At 37.7% G+C, this 17,489-nt stretch overlaps 1 protein-coding gene across 3 annotated transcripts in view; it reads right to left on the bottom strand.

The window, feature by feature from the left end:
- gnb1a (guanine nucleotide binding protein (G protein), beta polypeptide 1a) overlaps window positions 1-17,489 on the bottom strand; it is a 29,815-nt gene that overhangs the window by 9,050 nt on the left and 3,276 nt on the right. Inside the window, exons 1-4 of one of the 3 annotated variants that reach the window (XM_084916337.1) lie at window positions 3,523-3,629; window positions 2,118-2,224; window positions 1,484-1,522; window positions 1,216-1,322 (exon numbers count right to left, since the gene is read on the bottom strand). In XM_084916337.1, coding sequence (XP_084772463.1) covers window positions 1,216-1,322; window positions 1,484-1,522; window positions 2,118-2,174 — 203 coding nt within the window. In that variant the 5' untranslated portion in view covers window positions 2,175-2,224; window positions 3,523-3,629. Of the gene's footprint in view, window positions 1-1,215; window positions 1,323-1,483; window positions 1,523-2,117; window positions 2,225-2,791; window positions 3,141-3,522; window positions 3,630-17,489 lie in introns of those variants that run through there. The other 2 variants (XM_084916338.1, XM_084916336.1) reach the window with 2 other exon arrangements.

Raw genomic sequence — 17,489 nt, 5'->3', positions numbered from 1 at the left:
AAAAAACGCAAATTGCTTTGTTGAAGTCAGTACAAACTTCTACTTTAAAGTTGTTTAACAAATTACTTTATTTTCAACATGAAACCAGTGCTTTGTGTTCTCACATGCACTGACAAAAAGAAAAAAAAAATATACGGGGATGAATTAGCTCTAAATTAATAACTGAGGTGTTATTCTAAGAATGTCTAATGCCTTAATATTTTGGGAAAAAAAAAAAACTTACATTTTTGAGATGCATTTAGGCTTTTGAAAAAAATATTCATGCTATTTCTGGGATTTAGCATCATATTCCTTATATTAAACTTTGTCTCTTACAGACAGTTGGTGTTTTATAACAGATTCATAATATACTGAGGACTGCATGCTGAAAAATTACACTGGCTGGTAAATGAAAGTAATGGAAGGCTTTCTTTCTCAAAGTGTAGAAAATTCACCCTAGTCTGGCACGTGAAGAACCAACTATAGCCTAGACTGCAGCTCAAAACATCTTTTTGATTGGGTAAAATCCCACAAACACCTCTTGAGGATAAAACATTGAGATTCAACAAATAGTAAGCTCTTACAGTGAAAACACCGTTTTAAATTTTTTTTTTCTTACTTATACGACCAGCAGGGTGATGAGATGAATGAGCACTTTGCAGTGGTCTCTCTGTGGACTGACGCACGGCAGCGCCACAGTGATTAACTTGTTGATTGCTGAGGTGAGAGGTGTGTACAGCTCTGGGGAATACACTTTCTGAAGTGAGGACTATTGCTTCATCTGCCATGGCTATGAGGCTCAACACTTGTTTTTAACAAAGACTGACTCCATTTTGAGTATTTTCCCTACCCACATACCACACCCCCAGTGCACACAAACACAGGCACAGCACAGTAGAAGCACTCCAAGATACAGTGATGCACCTGAAATAACCATTCATGGTAATGAGTGTGTTAATATTGTGCATGTGCACCAGTACAGTACACCACTGTTAAAATTTTACAACAGTGAGTACATGTTAATATAACAGACTGCAAAAGACTTGCTTTGGGATTCAGAGTGGGGTGAGTTACTGTGGAATGCCACGGTTTGAAGAGGACCCTCAGGAGGAAGTAAGCAGCACAAAGACAGCCAAGCAAGCTTTTATATCCATTTCCTGCATTTAGGCAGTGGGGGTTGGGGCTGATGGGATAAAATATTTAGTTAATGGACAGAATGGAGTTGAATGAGATTACCTCGAGTCAGAGCCCCAGTGCATGGCATAGATTTTAGCCAGATGCCCCCTCAGTGTCCGTCTAGTGCGCATCTGAATTCGGCCAACAGGATCAATGTTAGCTGTGATCTAAAAAAGGATCAAGATGAGAGAGAAAGTCACCTTGAGACCATCATGTATTAGTCAAAGTATTAAAAACCTTCCAACCAAACATCAAGCCGATTGTCTTCATTTAAGTTTCAAAATAATAAATTATGTCAAGTCAACATCATAACAACTATAGCTCTTACCTGAGACAGGGTAGCATCTGCACACGCTTTCCTGGCATCCTGAAAAAAGCAGCCAGTAAAATTAGAACATCATATTTTATGTGCAAATGGCATGCTTTCATGTCTGGGGGTTCCTTACTTTTAAAGCACTCTGTAAAAAAATTAACTACACTATAAATGTCCGACATCTTAAATGCACTGGAATGACGACATCCATTTAGTAATAGTAAATAATAAGAAACTATGGTGCAATACAAGTGAGATTAATGTAAATCAAGTTGGATTCCAGCTCAGTGGCATCCCACTGCAATGATGCTACTGAGGAACCTGAGCAAGCGTTAGCAGGCAGCTTTAACTTCTTGCCCACAGCAGTCATGTAAAATGTAGTAGAGAGGCTCAATGCAGAAATACTGTCATCCCACAACTATTTTTGTTTGCTAGTGTTAGTGGTGCTTACATTGATTTTGATCATGTGACAATATGCATTACAGTACTGCTACAGGTGATAAAGCCTGTAAAAATAATAAGAAGAAGTACATAACCCCTATTATCACTACTAGTGTGGAACCTGGAGGTCACTGACAAATGTTATTTGGATTTATAAATCTACTTAAAGAAAACAAATGCAGGTTACTTCGGGGACTGAAGGACTTACTCTGATCTGGTTCTTGAGCTGCTCAGCCTCCTGGCGTAACTGATCCAGTTCACTCATTTTCCTCAGCTAATGGTGCGCTTCGCTCCGCCGCCTAGACTCTTGCTGATCTGAAGGAGACAAGCAACGAGATGCTCAACATATATTTCGCATGCTGCTTTCTTAAAAGGAAAAAAAAAAAAAGTAGTAACGCAGTCAGCTGTAATACAGTACATGTGAATTAAACATATGGTGCTGACAAATTACTTTGACTAGTACACAAAATTTACATGTGATTCTGGCTAAAATGGAATGTTTTGTCTTCTGTAATGTATTTATGGACATGTTATCATTTTGTTAGTTACAGAAAAGCCGGGGATCACACAGTATCTTTTAAATCCAATCTGTGAGGCCCAGACAAAGTCTCAGGGAATCGCTTTCTAGACAGCTCAAGACTTGTCCTCACCAGCTTGAAACTGTTACCTAGCAACAAGCACTAGGCAGCTACTTTAGGCTTAAGATAACAATTTTGAGGATGATGTTGAATTTGTTCTCTCTCCCCTCCCAAACGACAGCAAACCCTTGGGAAAACATCTGGCCACAATGAGCAGCTGATAACCATTTCTTCAGAATCAAGGCAAAAATACATTAAAACAAACAAACAGAAAAACACTAGGCCATGCAGGCCAAACACATACCCCCTACTGACTGCCAAAACGGAGCAAGGATCAAGAGTCCAGATATCAAGAAAGGAACAAGACAGACCAAGAAAGCAGCAGTTTCACTGCACTACTGAAACCCCAAGGTGCTGAGATGATGGGCTGGGACTGACAAAGCTGTCAACGTTCTGGCCTCGGGACTCTAAACTCTCCTCCAATGTCATCCCTGTAATCCTGGGACACAGTTGATTCAGCTCCTCAGCCAAATCCGGTTAAGACAAAACCTGCTGATGATCCTAAAAGCAGTGGCTATCTTGCTGACCCCAATCCTCTGGTTAACACAGACACTTTCACTATCCACAGAAAGATGACAAATTCGACTTCAAAGAAAAATACTATAACAACAATGAACCCTAGCTCAGAAATTCTACACTGACAGAAGATTAACTGAAGTGATACAATCATTGCTACTTTCAGCACCAATAAAAATTTAGGTGCCAACACAAATCAGCAGACCAATTCACCTGCTTAGTGGGGAGGAAAACAAAAAAAGACCCCATCTCATTGAAATGTGTTATATTGAAATATAACACATTTCAAACAAATGAAATGATTGTCTTCATTAGGGTTTCTCCTATCTTCACTTCAAAAACACAAACTCAAGATTTTATAAAATTAAATATTTAAGGACAACAACTTAAGCATCATTACTCCCTGGTGTGTCAAACAAGCTAACGAACACTACCATCTGCACTGCAAACACATCTTACCTTCCTGTTTATCTGGGTTTCGGTCCTTTGTCCTAAAGAGTGTCGAGACCTTCTGAATGAACACTTTACCCTTCAGGCGCCTGACATCTTAGTAGCTACCTGTCACCTGATTGGCTAGTGCTGTAAATGGGTCTGCATCTAAGCAAGTCCTCTTAGCCCCCTAATCTTGATAAAAAGGTCTCATGGTAATATCACAGGCTAATTCTTGTCTTCTCTGCACTAACCCTTTAAGTAATCACGGGTAAAGAAACTAAAACTACCAGTGGACTTTTTGCAAAGATATTGCAAGTTCAGATTTTGCAAGCTGAGCACAACTAAACTGTAAGACAAGCATTTGAAAAGCGTGAGGGAGATCAAGGATGCATCCCACTGGTTGATAAAGTCTAGGTTATGGTTAGTGGATGCACAACTGGCAACTCAGCTGAAGAAAAATCAGTACAGCTGCGATTAACCTTCCTATAAAGCCTCTGAATTAAAAAAAAAAAATCCTCTCATTCTCATTTTAGTCATTTCTATAAAACCTCATGAAAGATCCAATTCCCTTTAACAGCTATTGCAGTAAAACATGGTGGGCACTGAGTTTAAAAGAAAGGATTTGAGATTCAATCACTGCTGTTGGATCGTCCTTTTCTGACTCTTAATGTTCTAAATGTTTTTGTGTGCGTACAAAAGTGTTCTTCCTTTGTTCTTTTACAACAGTCAAACACCTTTGTTGTAAATCAATACAATGAGCCACAGATCCTGCCCCCCCCCCCCCCCCAAAAAAAACCCAACAAAAAAAAACAAAGAAAAAACAAAAAAACCCAACATACTAGCTCTACTGCTTTCCCATGGCATAGAAACTTTTGGGGTGAGTCTGCTGTGTGAAACATTGTTGGCTGTTCACACGAACCTTCTTGCTTCCAAATCATCCACAACATCTATTCTAGCTACAATAATTGTCCAGATTTTAAATGAGTGTAAGACAGAGGACAATCCGGGGGGAACTCTGGAGCTCTTTGTCAATCTTTAACACATATGGTAAGTATTTTAAGCAGTTTCTGAATTAACTTAACTTTGTTCCTGTACATTTTTAGATGGGAACACAGATGATGTAAACATATTAGCCTTTTTTCATAATCATTACAGTGATATTAGATTTCCGCAATCTAAAAAAGGAACCTACAGGTTCAGATTTAAATAAATCCATGTAATCTACACAGTATACCGTTTTAGACTACAGATAACATTACATAAATAATATGCCTGTATGTGTAAAACAGAGCTGTATAATATGCTAGAACCATTCAAATGTGCAAAAGCTTGAGTTTAGTCCTGATGTTGCTCTCATGTGAGACCTACAGCTATTGTCATTTCTTTCTTTGTTTTTAGGGGCTTTCTGTCTTTAGCAAGTGAAACACGTGGAGTTGGCAGAGGTCAGGGGATCAATGTAGCGTGTCATGAACATTTCACGGTTTGATCCTTGAAAATTTTCTGTATGAATGAATTAAAATTTGTGTCTGAGCTCCAAAATAACAGCCTCTGAAATGCTAAATTTATTCAAATGATAGAAATTCATAGAAGTCTATTGGCAAAAACATAATATCAAGCACTACTGGAGATTAGAATTAGCATAAAAAAGGTGTGATTCAGAGGACTCTTTTCCCCTTTTGCTGGTGGTGGGAGTGTTGAAACCACTGGCAGCCCAACAGATAGAGCCTCGACTTCACTGCCTTCTCTTTCTGCCAGCTATTTTTAGAGAGGTGGTGGGGGAGGAGGAGTAGAAAGAGGAGGAGAGAAGCAGACTTCACATTTTCCAGCCACTCCTATCAGCTCCGACATCTCGAGCACAACACATTGACAAGGAGAGAGGAAGTGTAATTTGACTCCATACACAGAGACTTCATTGGTATTTCTTCTTCCCATACACAATGATCACAAATACAGCATCCATTTTCACAGCATACAGATTTATAGGTCTTTATCAGATGTCATCTCCGCTGGTGTTTCATTAAACGGTATAATATCTGATTTTCCCCCCCCTTTTTAGTTGATAAGCCTATATCTCAAAAAATTTCAAAAATATTTGATGCGAAGGAACAAATTTGTGGATTTCAGAGAGCAAATTTGAGTTTGCTCAAATTTTGAGTCTGAGTTAAATTTTAAATACAAGACTTACCTCATTAAAAAGGCCATCATCTTTTTACTCTTGAACATTTTTCCCTTTGTGATTTTTTGGAAGTGACTATGGCAATACTAAGGAAAAAAATAAAAAAAGTTGCTAGTATAATTTATGCCATTGACACTTAACACTAAATACAGAGAAAGCTAATCAAAACATCTGATAAATTATCAAGTGTATATCTTAATTAAGACATAACAAAAAAAGTAAGGCAGCACAGGTGAAGGGACATACACAAAATGGTCTAGTGTGAGGTGAGGCAGCAGATTTTGGGGTAGACAAGATAACTCCGTGTGATGACAGTGTCCTCGTGCACAAGGGGATATAGACAAGAGAGGCAAACAGGAGGACAGAGCCAGATTAAACTAATGAGAGTGAACAAGCAGAGGACAATTGGGAGGGTAGCTGCTAATTAACCGCTTGGTAAAGGGGAGCAAGGCCCAATATGCTTCATGGCATCTAGGACTAACAAAGAAAGATTATACCTATCCAGCACTGTTTTTTTTTTTTTTTAATCTTTCCAAAAGCCAGATATATTCCTATAGACGTCATACTTTCATTCACAAATAAAATGCCAAAAACCGACAAGTGAATCTTATAAATAAAGACTAATGCACATATAAACAAATAAATGGAAACAATGTGGAAAGCCTGTACACTGGTGCAACAAAATACCTCTTCTAATTTCTTAAAAATGAATAAACAGGTATTCCAAATATTAATAAAAAAGATTTATTTTTTACATTTCTAACTCTTGCCCAGCTGGGAGGCCAAGACAAAAAGCCATGTATTAGGCACAAAGGCAGGGTGGTGGGCTAAATAATTTACACCCTCCTGCCTCGATACCAGCTGCCCCACCCTTTTCTTTCTTCGGGGCTGCTCCAATCTCACTTGTCTGATTGTTCCTGCCAACTTGTCTCAAGGTTTTTTGTTTTTAAATTCTTGACCTTTAATGTGCCTCTTAGGTTGAGGCAGATTTGCTGCTAGTAGAAACAAACCGTATGAGCTGCAGCACGGTATGGATGGGGGCTGCTCTTGCTTGCAAGTTAGTTGGTAGCTGTCTAGCTGTTGCAGTGCCTTAGCTACTGATCATCTGTGTCAGCATGCAGCCTCCACCTTGATACAAATGCATAGATTCTCTAAGCAGGCGTTTCCTTTTTAAGGGTGTTTCCCTAGCTGTGCTCTTCTCTCTCTTCCCTTTGTCAAAACATTTAGCGGATGTGGCGACAGCACACACACACTTACAAATACACTTGCTCGGTGGTTTCTTCTATTACAATCGTGTTTGCCATTGTCCATTTATGTTTTTGAACCAGGCTATGGAAACAGGTTACTCTGGAAATAATAACTGGCAGCATTACACTAAAGGTGAATACAAAATCGAAGAAAAAGAAGCAGATCAAAGAGACCGAGGGGAGGGTGGAGATCCAGCAGGAGGCAGTGTGTTGAGAGCTACAACACCAGAGGACAGGCTAGCACTTCACACAGAATTAGGTCAGTCTGACTTAGATTAGACCTGGCCCATGCTGGTAAACAAATAATCAAGACCGACTTAATGCAAAAGGCTAGGCTCTGAGGATGCAGTGGGACAGCTCACTTGTAACCATCATGTCAGTTTCTGTATTTACTCTTAGCTTGGCAGCCCATGGACCCTTCCATGTGATGTCACAGAGTTATTACTGTAACAGCCATTACATTTAATGTTATGTTAACTGGCACTATAAGACCTACTAAGATTAGGCTAGATTATTTTAGCATCCGCTGAGTCTAATGCTTAAAATCGCAAAGGAAATGTGCCAACCAAGGACTGAATTGTGTGTGGTCCATTTATTTTTCCCTTTTTAAATAATTATGTCTGAATTTTAGTACAATGTTTCCTACAAAAAGAGAATTTAGTAATGGTGGTGCATGCTGCAGCTATAATTCACACATTTTGCAAACACTTCCCATGCAGGTATGGTAGTTGTGAATAAGGAGGTCACCATTCAATACCAAAATTCTCAAAACGTGTTTGTACTCATTTCCTTTGGTACTGTAGGCAGCATATAGGCAACAAGTCTACCAGAACTGAAGATGTATGGCTACAAGTGTTCTAAGTCTGTCCTTAGCTGTTGGAGGAGAAACCACACAAGCATAGAGAGGCAAAAACTATACATGGAAGAATCCTGCTAATGCAGCTGCCAAGATAGCTCTACTCATAAGTCAGAGTCTATGGAGGGACTTTGCTTTGGAGGGGGGTGGTGGGGTGATGAAAGTATGACAACTGATTCAAAAAGGCAATATGCAAACGATATTATCCAGTACTTCAGACAAGGAAAGGAAATATTTTTAGCAAGCATTTAAAAGACTGGCTCCCAAACCTGTTCAAAGAATTTAAGCCGAGTGAACTTCAATTCACAGTAACAACGCCCAAATCCTCAAATCCAACGCCCCAAATCCAACGCCAGGTCCTCAGCACAGTATCCAACATGTTTAGTGTGAACTGGACAGAAAGATTAATTAGTCCGATACCCAATACATGTAAGTGGTATCTGACAAATACTAATGAACATTGTAATTTTACAACATTTGTGTTCACAGTAGAATGTGTAGCTGAGAGCATTAAGACATTTCTTTGCTGCAGTTTTATTCTTACTGGGTGACAATGTTACACTACAGTCAAACAGACTGAAGTGTTTGCATGAAAACACATGCAACATTACGCCAACAACCCATTTCCAGTTATGTGCTTTGCATCATTGTGTTTGCGGATAGTTTTACATTGCTAAAAATCACACCTGGTTTAAAAACGCAGGCTGTGTAAAAGAATGTCACCGTTGCTTCTGCACAAGTGTGTGAAACTAAAAATCTGAAAGTTAAAAAAAAGGAATATTTTTCCCCTGAAAATACACACTAAATATGCATATCATACCAAACCTACTCCCCCAAAAATGTGATTAGATCCCTCTCTGATTTCAACATTTATATCTGGAAGGAGAAAAAAAAGTCATGTTTTATTTTATCTGGGTTCAAGTCAGAAAACGAAAATGGCAGATGGTTTCCCTAAAACCTGGGGAATGCACTTTTAGGAACAGCAACGGCTTTTAGAAAACTATGTGGAGAGGAGTTACCTTATTTCTTCCTGTGTCTATTCTTTAAACTTTACAGCATTTAAAACATCCTAAACCTTTGCTGTTTGACATCAAGTTAAGCCATCACAACTGGTTACATTGCAGGAGATGAGCATAATAATTGAGACATGCTTCAAGACTAATCATGTTAAAGGCATTGGGCCACATCAGAATGAAAGTAAAAGCAAAACTGAGAATTTTAACGTTCCACAACAGTCAAACATTTGTGTGACTGGTATGTCTACTGAAAAATATTTGAGGATTGTCGCAACTGACTACCATCACAGTACATCTTGATTATTTCTAGAACATTTCTGTTTCATTTGGATAACCAAAAAACAAAACTTTATGAATACCAATTCAAATACGTATATAACTGTAAAACTTTCTATATTTAAAGATGTTATAGTTCAATTTGTTCTAGTATAAAAACAGGCAAAAGATACAGTAAGTGCATGATTTTTAAGTCTTACTGGTGGGCGAGGGTCTGTCTAAGTGCTGTGAGGTAGTGATCCATTGTAAATGTAACTGAAACACAACCAGGTCACAAAGGAAGAAAGGACAAAGGGGGTGATGATGCAGTAACACAAGACATAAGGGAATCGCTCCTGGACATTTTTTAAAAGCTCCACCAATCTCATCCACTTTGTCATTTTCCAACACACCATTCAGCTCTGAGCGGCTTGTTTACAAGGCAGCTACAACACTGTGGAGCAGGAAGTGATTCCTTCCCCTTCCCTGACTAGCTAGCATCAGTATGAATGAATGCACTATGAAATGGTTTTCACACCAGTGACACGAAATACCAGAGTTTCAATACCATATTATTATTTTAAAGACCATTTCTGTTATTACTGCACTGGTGTAATTTATATGCCACATTCAACTTTCAAGGATTTAATAAAATGTATATAACTGTACTGACATCACATTTGATCATTTGACTTGGAAAAAACTAAAGTGAGATTTTTGCATTTTTATGACCATTCATTTTACTTTTACCAATATAGCCCACTATTTTCTTTTCCATTACCATTTTTTGAACATACTAGAAAATAAGTCAGAAGGTCATTTAGCATGTTTGAAGTTGAATACAAACATAAACTGCTGAAACATCAGCAGAGTCACTAGGGGAAAGAGGAGAAAACCCCAAAATAAAGTAAAGTGAATAAAATGCTTAAGCAGTTATAGTGAAACCCACGACCAACACAGGACTTGGTACTAGAAAAAATAAGGGGAGCATAACCACTTTTTATGTTTACGCAACTAAAATTAACATGCAAGATTAACTGTGGCTATTTCTGCACTTTCACTTTATACTGTGCCACTAATGATATAAATTAGATTACGGGGAAAGGTTGACAAGATGGGGATTAGTCCTTAAATCACTGTTTGAGAAGGTGGGTTACAAATCTTTCTGAGTCTCAAGAATGGCTGAACTAAATATGAATAGCCTTGGGCCTCATAACCCATTTTGCTCCAATGAATGTAGAGTAAAGTCCTGAGGCTACAAATGAGTATGCATAAGATGGCACAGTTCTGATTAAGTGAGCAAGTGGAGGTGCAAAAATCAACTGAAAGATTTATTGAAAAGAAAAAAGTACAGTACACAGACTTCAGTTACCCCAACAGTTTTGGAAATGTACCACAAATTCAACTATTCACTATTATCCATACTTTTTCGCCTCTGAAACACTCATACTGGACGTACACAGACTGATATCACCACAAACAAGATATTCCTCTATGTATGCTTTAGAATTATAATATGTACCAAGTCCACTAAAGCCAATTTTAGATATCAATTATTTTAAGCAACCCCCCCCCCCAAATACTGTCAATGGCACAATGCACCATTTCCTTGCTTCTGTTACTCAAAGTATACTAATCAATGCAATCAAAAAACCAACACTTTATGGAATTTATGTTCTGCATGAGCACTACACTGTGACCAATCTGGAGAAGTGAAGGCTCTGGTAGTGTGAACAAACATCTTACAGACAATTTTCTATCCAGCTTAATCTCTATAAGATAAAAATGACCACTGCACTACCAACCCATTTTGGGTGGAACTCAAGTTTCTATTTCCTGGATTTCTGGCATGTAGACATAAGAAGAATACCATCAATCACAGGGGGATGAACATGTGTGACTCTGCACAGCTGCCAAAAACAGATGTACTGATACATTTCTATGACATGAGATGGAAATCCATAAGCACTCCACATCTCAGGATGCTATGTCCAACAACATAACATAGCTTACCTAGTAATTAATTATTTTAAAGCAAAAAACAACCCCCCCCCCAACAACAAAAACAAAACACAGTTAAGTTAGTTGAAACTAAATACTAGCCCCCATCTACTGCTTTTTTTCAGCCTGAATGCAGCAGTCAAAGTGTTAATCCTCAAGAACACTTGGAGATTTTTAAGTTAATTTAGATATGAATTAAATTTTATAAACACACCTTTTTGCATTGTAATAGTTTAGACTAATGTTCGATTATTGGCTCCAACTCCAGCATGATCAGCAATGTCTGAACTGGAAGAAAAAGCTCATCACCACATAACAACCCCACAGCAAACAAACGCTGTGGAGGTGTAATTACAGAGTGATGTTGAATAAAATGCCTAACCTTATTTCATTTTGTAGAAAAAAGGTTTGTCTAATATCCTACACTTTTTTTTGATCTTGGAAAAAAACTAATTGAAATTTCCCAAAATAAAAGTCTGAAAAAAAAAAACAAAAAAAAACAACAACAACAACAACAACAACTATGACGTCTGTTATAATTTGTAAAAAATTGTAAAGGAACTACTTTTAGTATTATTTTTAATTTGAATCAGCTGAGAAAACTTTAGCATAATTGGCTAGTTGCCAATGTCTGTTGGTAAAGTTACTATTGCAAAAAAAACATGAGTGGGGTAACCCTAACCTTACTGAGTGAACAATCCACCGTTTACTGGAGGTTTGTGGTTTTAGGGTGCAGTGCTGAAAAGGAAAGGGGAAGCCTAAATTAAAAAAAGAAAAGAAAAATCGCAAGGCATAAGAAAACATATTTCCTTTTACAATGATTCATCTTATTTGCACAATCATTACAATGAAAAATTTACAACAATAAAACTCAACCAATTACCCAGCCCTACATTTGAGTGTTCTTTCTATATGCTGTGTGAACCATCCCTTTTACTGGACACGATTTTGTATGCATGCACTGTCAATGTGGTTGGCCTGTGCTGGTAATGTCTGATGATAGGGGACATAACATCAATGCAACTGACAGTAGTCTTTAATTGATTGATTAGTGAAACATTCCATGATGCTGTGTGCTCTTTTGCTAGACAGAAAACATTGTTGGTAGAAATAGCAGGCATTTTTCAGACCACATTTCAGAACAAGATTCTCTCAAAAGGCAAACCTAGCCAAAAACAAAAAAACTTAATGCACATAAACTGCTCTGCAATATAACTGATCATTACTTACAAGAAAACAGAATTCTAACATGAGGCTCAACCTTTAAAAAAAAATAATAAGCTATTCCTAATGCTCAGCATTTTTTCTGACGATAGCATCGAGAAAAAAAAATATGCCCGTTAAAAAGATAAGATTTTATATGTCATTATGCATTCATGCATTTTAACATTTACTTGCTACAAAGCTGCACAACCATCTTTTCATACTTGGATATAAATGAGTTAATAGTTAATTAAAACTGTAAAGGGAGAAAAAAAAAAGGAAAGGGAGGGAAGGTCAGGCTAGCCCAAAGCCAAAAGCATGACTTTATTTAAAGCATAAAATACACTCCTTTGATTGCATTAATAATCACACCCCTCCCCCTGTGTTTTCTCCCCAAGCTTCCAAGAGAGGAACAAGTGTGTGAAGAGTCACATGACAGCTACCCCACTCTTGCTCAAGTGACTGTGGCCTTTCTTGCTTTGAAGAGGAAGAACACTCACTAATAGTAGCTGTCTTTCCCAGTCATCTCGGGATTCAGGTTTGGTCACATTTTCCCTTTGCAGTCAAATATAAGGGCGAGAATGTAAATAGACACAGAGATGGTCTCTATTCAAACCAGATCAGGCGGTGAAATCCACATGCAAAAGACGGCCAGAGTTTGTTATGGGCTTGTGGGAGGGTTACGGTGTAAGTGATGACAGTGATGGCCAGTGTGTGGGTCACCAAGCGGCTCTGGTGCCACTTACTTTGAATATTCAAAACAGTGGCTAAGACCTTTGGGCCAGCGGTGACAAGTTATGTAAGCATAACAGCACCTACAGTCAAACTATACACAAATCTAAACAGTGGGAAAGGCTTAGGAAGAATTTTCTCTGTAATATTGACACTTGGGAGTGCCTGGAGCTATAAAAAAAGACTAAGAATGTTTGCCAAGACACAGATTGAGAAACAAATCTTCTTACTGTTGTTACTGCACACCTTTCATAAGTAATCTGTTCTTGCCACTGCTTAAAACAATCTTTACTGATAAATCAATTACAGTACCAAATAAACTTTTAAATGTTCTTTTATCCAATTGGTGAATGTTATATAACAGATCATGTTCAATATAACTTAAATAATAATAACTTTGTTATGTTTGAAATTTTACAGCTCTGTTAGTGAGGTTAGCAGATGGCAACCTGTGTCAATGATTCTGTTAACAAAAATGTATGAGACTTCTGAGAGGAAGATCTGAACTGAATAGAATACTTTAAATTGTATAACCTATAACAATGTAAGGCATTAAAACCAACTCCAATATGCCTTTGATTTATTTATTTATTTTTAAACCATGACTCAAGAAAAGCAAATCATTTTGCGTTTAAGTTGTGATTGTGTTCAGGAAACGTAACATCCTGGTGTAAACCACTGTAGCTGCCACTTTAGGGTAGTGACACTTTTGAGAGAGCTGGCCTGCATTGCCACTAAAGGTAGCAGAACACACACACAAACAAACACAAAAATGTTCAGTTTGCAGTCTTAAAATTCATTTATCTTTTTAAATTGCCTTTTAAATTATAACTGAGTGTCCAGTAGTGTGTTTCCAATGATGGGCAAAAAAACCAAACAAGAAAAACCAAAAAAAAAAAAAAAAAAACCAGATGTTTGATATAAGTTACAAGTGCTACATTAGATAAGGCACTGGATTACCTGTGACCTGTTTCTGTACATAAAACAGGAAACTGGACTCTGGATGACATGGAATTTGCTTCATGTTGCCATCGCAGTTCTTAACGCAAACATTTTCTACATGTTGACAGTTTTCTCTGCTATGCATCAGTCACATTAATTATGGCAATACATTTAGATGCATAGCTCACTGAAAATACCTGGCAAGCAGCTGTACTAGCAGGGCGAGTAGCACAGAACAGATCTGGGTTTTGTGTATAAACAATCAACGACTACTTACTTCCTGGGCCATTACCAAGTACTACAACTTGAGCAGGGACTTTTTAGACAGGGAAATTGGCTCAGAAACTGAATATAAACCTAGGTTCCTCCAGATGACATGCGGGTAAAAGGCCCAAGTTTCAAAGAGGCTTTAATGGCTGATGAAAAATTCCTGCAACTAGAAAAGGCTAAAATTTTCCTCTTTGAACTATTCGAGGAACTTTTAATGCAGATGTTTTTGATTCTACTGTTGGGCTCCCTCACTATAAACCTTCCTGTGGTAAAGAGGGAAAGCCCTGCTGTTGTTGTGGGTGTGCTGGCATTTGCACTCAGTGCCAAGTTTCATAATCTTTGTGAATAGCTCTAAAATTTGAATTTGGAAGTTGTACATTGTAGCCTTGAGACTTCTATTAACACTTAGTGTTAATGTATGCCTGCATCTGTGCTCATATGTATATGGCTGAAACACATGTGTGGTGTGCATGCAATTAATAGTTAGATAACTTGCACCAGTGGATGCTAAGAAACTTATTATCTTCTGAAAGATATTGTTAGAACAAAACTGTACTAGCACAGCGATCCCATCACAGTCTTTAGCTGCACATTTGCTTATGGAAGATCAACACACCCTGATGAAACTGCGCTTGTGCTGCTTCCAGGAGCTGTATTACACAAAGAAGAAAAGATTTAGATTGCTCAACCAACAAGACCTATGAGTATAGTAATGGAAGGCATACTGCAGAGGCTGCGACTAATGGTCTTTTAAAATTAATATTCACAAATAATGTCGCTGATAAAGTCACTATTGTGGATGAAGAGAAATACTTATTCAAGAGCTTGGCATAGTACAATGGATAACTCAAGTTCCATGCCCATACTGTTCTGAGTATTTTTCCATCAACTCTTACATGAAACTGTCTGTGTTAGAAACCAGAACCCCAAAATGCCTCGCAGAAAACTGATTTGTTGTGGCTTGTAACCAACAGTTAAATGGCATGCTACCAGTTTCCCTTAAAGGAAACATTTTACACAGGCCCCGTTAAATGTGTCATGATTCCTTTTTATTTTGAAGAAATTGAGATGAATATACAGGCACAGTGAAGTTTTAAGTCAGATATAGGTAGATAGAAATGTAGGGTTGTTATGCAACAGGAAATCCAGGGTTCACTGTGTACTTATGTAGTTGTGGGGTCAGTTTGGTATACCGGAAATAATTATTTACCCAAAAATTGCATCTTCAATTAAGTGCAAATAGTGCATTATTTCATTCTTGTCTTGAATCTGAAACTCAAACTTTACATAATGTATCCTACGCTTTCTATCAAGCCTTGTAGTATACCTGAATTTGCATTTGCACAACTAAGCCTTTTTGTAGTAATACTTGTGTGGCTGTTGGAAAACATCTGAAGTTGGATCAGGCTACAGTAGTTGTATACTTATAACTCCATAACTATATAACAAAAGGGGCAGTTTTTCTCAGTTTTTTTATTTTAAAAAACTATCATAAATTTGTACAGAAATTAGGAAACAAAATTTCAGTTTTGCAGCAGTACTGTGACTACTTGAATAACACTTGCAATGGCCATGCTAAACAGGACCAGTCCACTGGAAAACAGTGAAAAAGCCATTACAAAGTCGGAAGAGTTCCCCACTCAATAAAACCAAAACTCCTGAACATCAGCCATTACCCATCAGCGACAACAATCAGGGAATTGCTCAAAAGCATTATATATCCTATATTAACAGGATATAAAATTATCTCGTGTTTATTAACATGCAAAAAACTTGGGGCTGATATGCATAACGCTAACTACTGAACCAAGGCAATTTAATTTCAATGCAGGCCTTTAATTTCAGTCTAGATGTGATAGGGCTTTACTGACTAAATGTATCGATTACCAACCATAAATGTTATTAAAGAACCATTATTAAACATGTTCTGTGGCACTGGATGGGGACTGGTATATATTCATACTACAGATCTATTAGGAACCTCAATAGAAAAGTTATGTTGTCATGGTGTTCACACTCACTGCTACAAATTCTGGATTGAACCAGCTCATCTGAAGCAGGTTTAAGTTTGCATGTTCTCCCTGGTCTTGTGTGGGTTTACTCCAGGGGCTCTGGGTTCTTCCCACAGTCCAGCACCATTAATGCTATACTAATCTGTGAGTGCATGCGTCTTTTCATTGAGTAAAAGAAAAAAAAGAAAAAAAAACTAACAAAACAAAACAAAAAAAACTCTTGATTGACTCTGATCAGTTTAATTCCATTATAATTTACCTGAAACAACAACAACAAAAAAAACCAAAACAAAAACAAAACCTCAACCTACCAGATGCAAACCAAAGATGTGGAGACTGTCACTAACTAAGAAATCATAATATACCATAATGGTCAATGAGACAAAACCACCACCACGTTGGATCCAACCACTCTTGCTTTTTGGTCTCTTGGAGCCACAAGTATATAAAACTTGCATCATTTTGGTCTGGTCAGAAGTTGCGTTACAGCCAAGGCTGTCACAAACATACAACACATCTTGCGAGTTCAGGTATCCAACACTTGAATGAAAAAGGTATTTTATCAAAGAGAGGGTAAAGGGGTAATCCTGTGAAAGTATCAGTCACTTTGTGCCCATCTAAAGTTCTTATAGAGGGAAGGTGGATAATGTGTGCTCTAATTACAGGACAGCGAGCATAATAAACTGATGAATTATTAAACTTACTGTATAAGGTACAAAATAGTAAAGTATATTTAAAACTTGGCTAAGCATGTACACCCATATTTATTTGCCCCCTCAGCACATCTGCTTTTTACAGTGGACAGTGAAAAGCAGGATCATGCCTGATGTGAAAAAAATAAAAATAAATCAGCACTATCACTAACCAAAGCCACATAATCCCAAAGACTGAAATCCACATATCTAAGAATTTAATTCCATTCATATACAGTACTCCCAGATTAAATGAGGGAAAAAATAAACTGGATGACAATCCCCCCCACCCACCCACCCAAATCCCAGGCCAACGGGATAATTATTCAGGTTTTAAACACATGGTCATTATCTTGTGGTGCTACTCACTCACAGCTAAGCTACTGACAAGCTACACTGTGCACAAACTCAGTCTCAAACAGACAATTCTGCAATTAATGCTTTTAGGCAGGCCTGTCGTATATGACTTGTTTCAAGGCAAAGTCATCAATAAAATGCTGGAGAAATTCATGCAGCTTTTTCTATTGCTTTCCAACAGGGCCAAAGAAAAACAGTGTTGGATATATTCAGGGTGCCAATATAGAGTGGGTCA

This window comes from Perissodus microlepis, chromosome 20 (assembly GCF_051167445.1).
Source record: "Perissodus microlepis isolate ML-2025 ecotype Zambia chromosome 20, ASM5116744v1, whole genome shotgun sequence".
Lineage (NCBI taxonomy): Eukaryota > Metazoa > Chordata > Actinopteri > Cichliformes > Cichlidae > Perissodus > Perissodus microlepis.
This window is presented reverse-complemented; position numbering and strand designations above follow the sequence as displayed.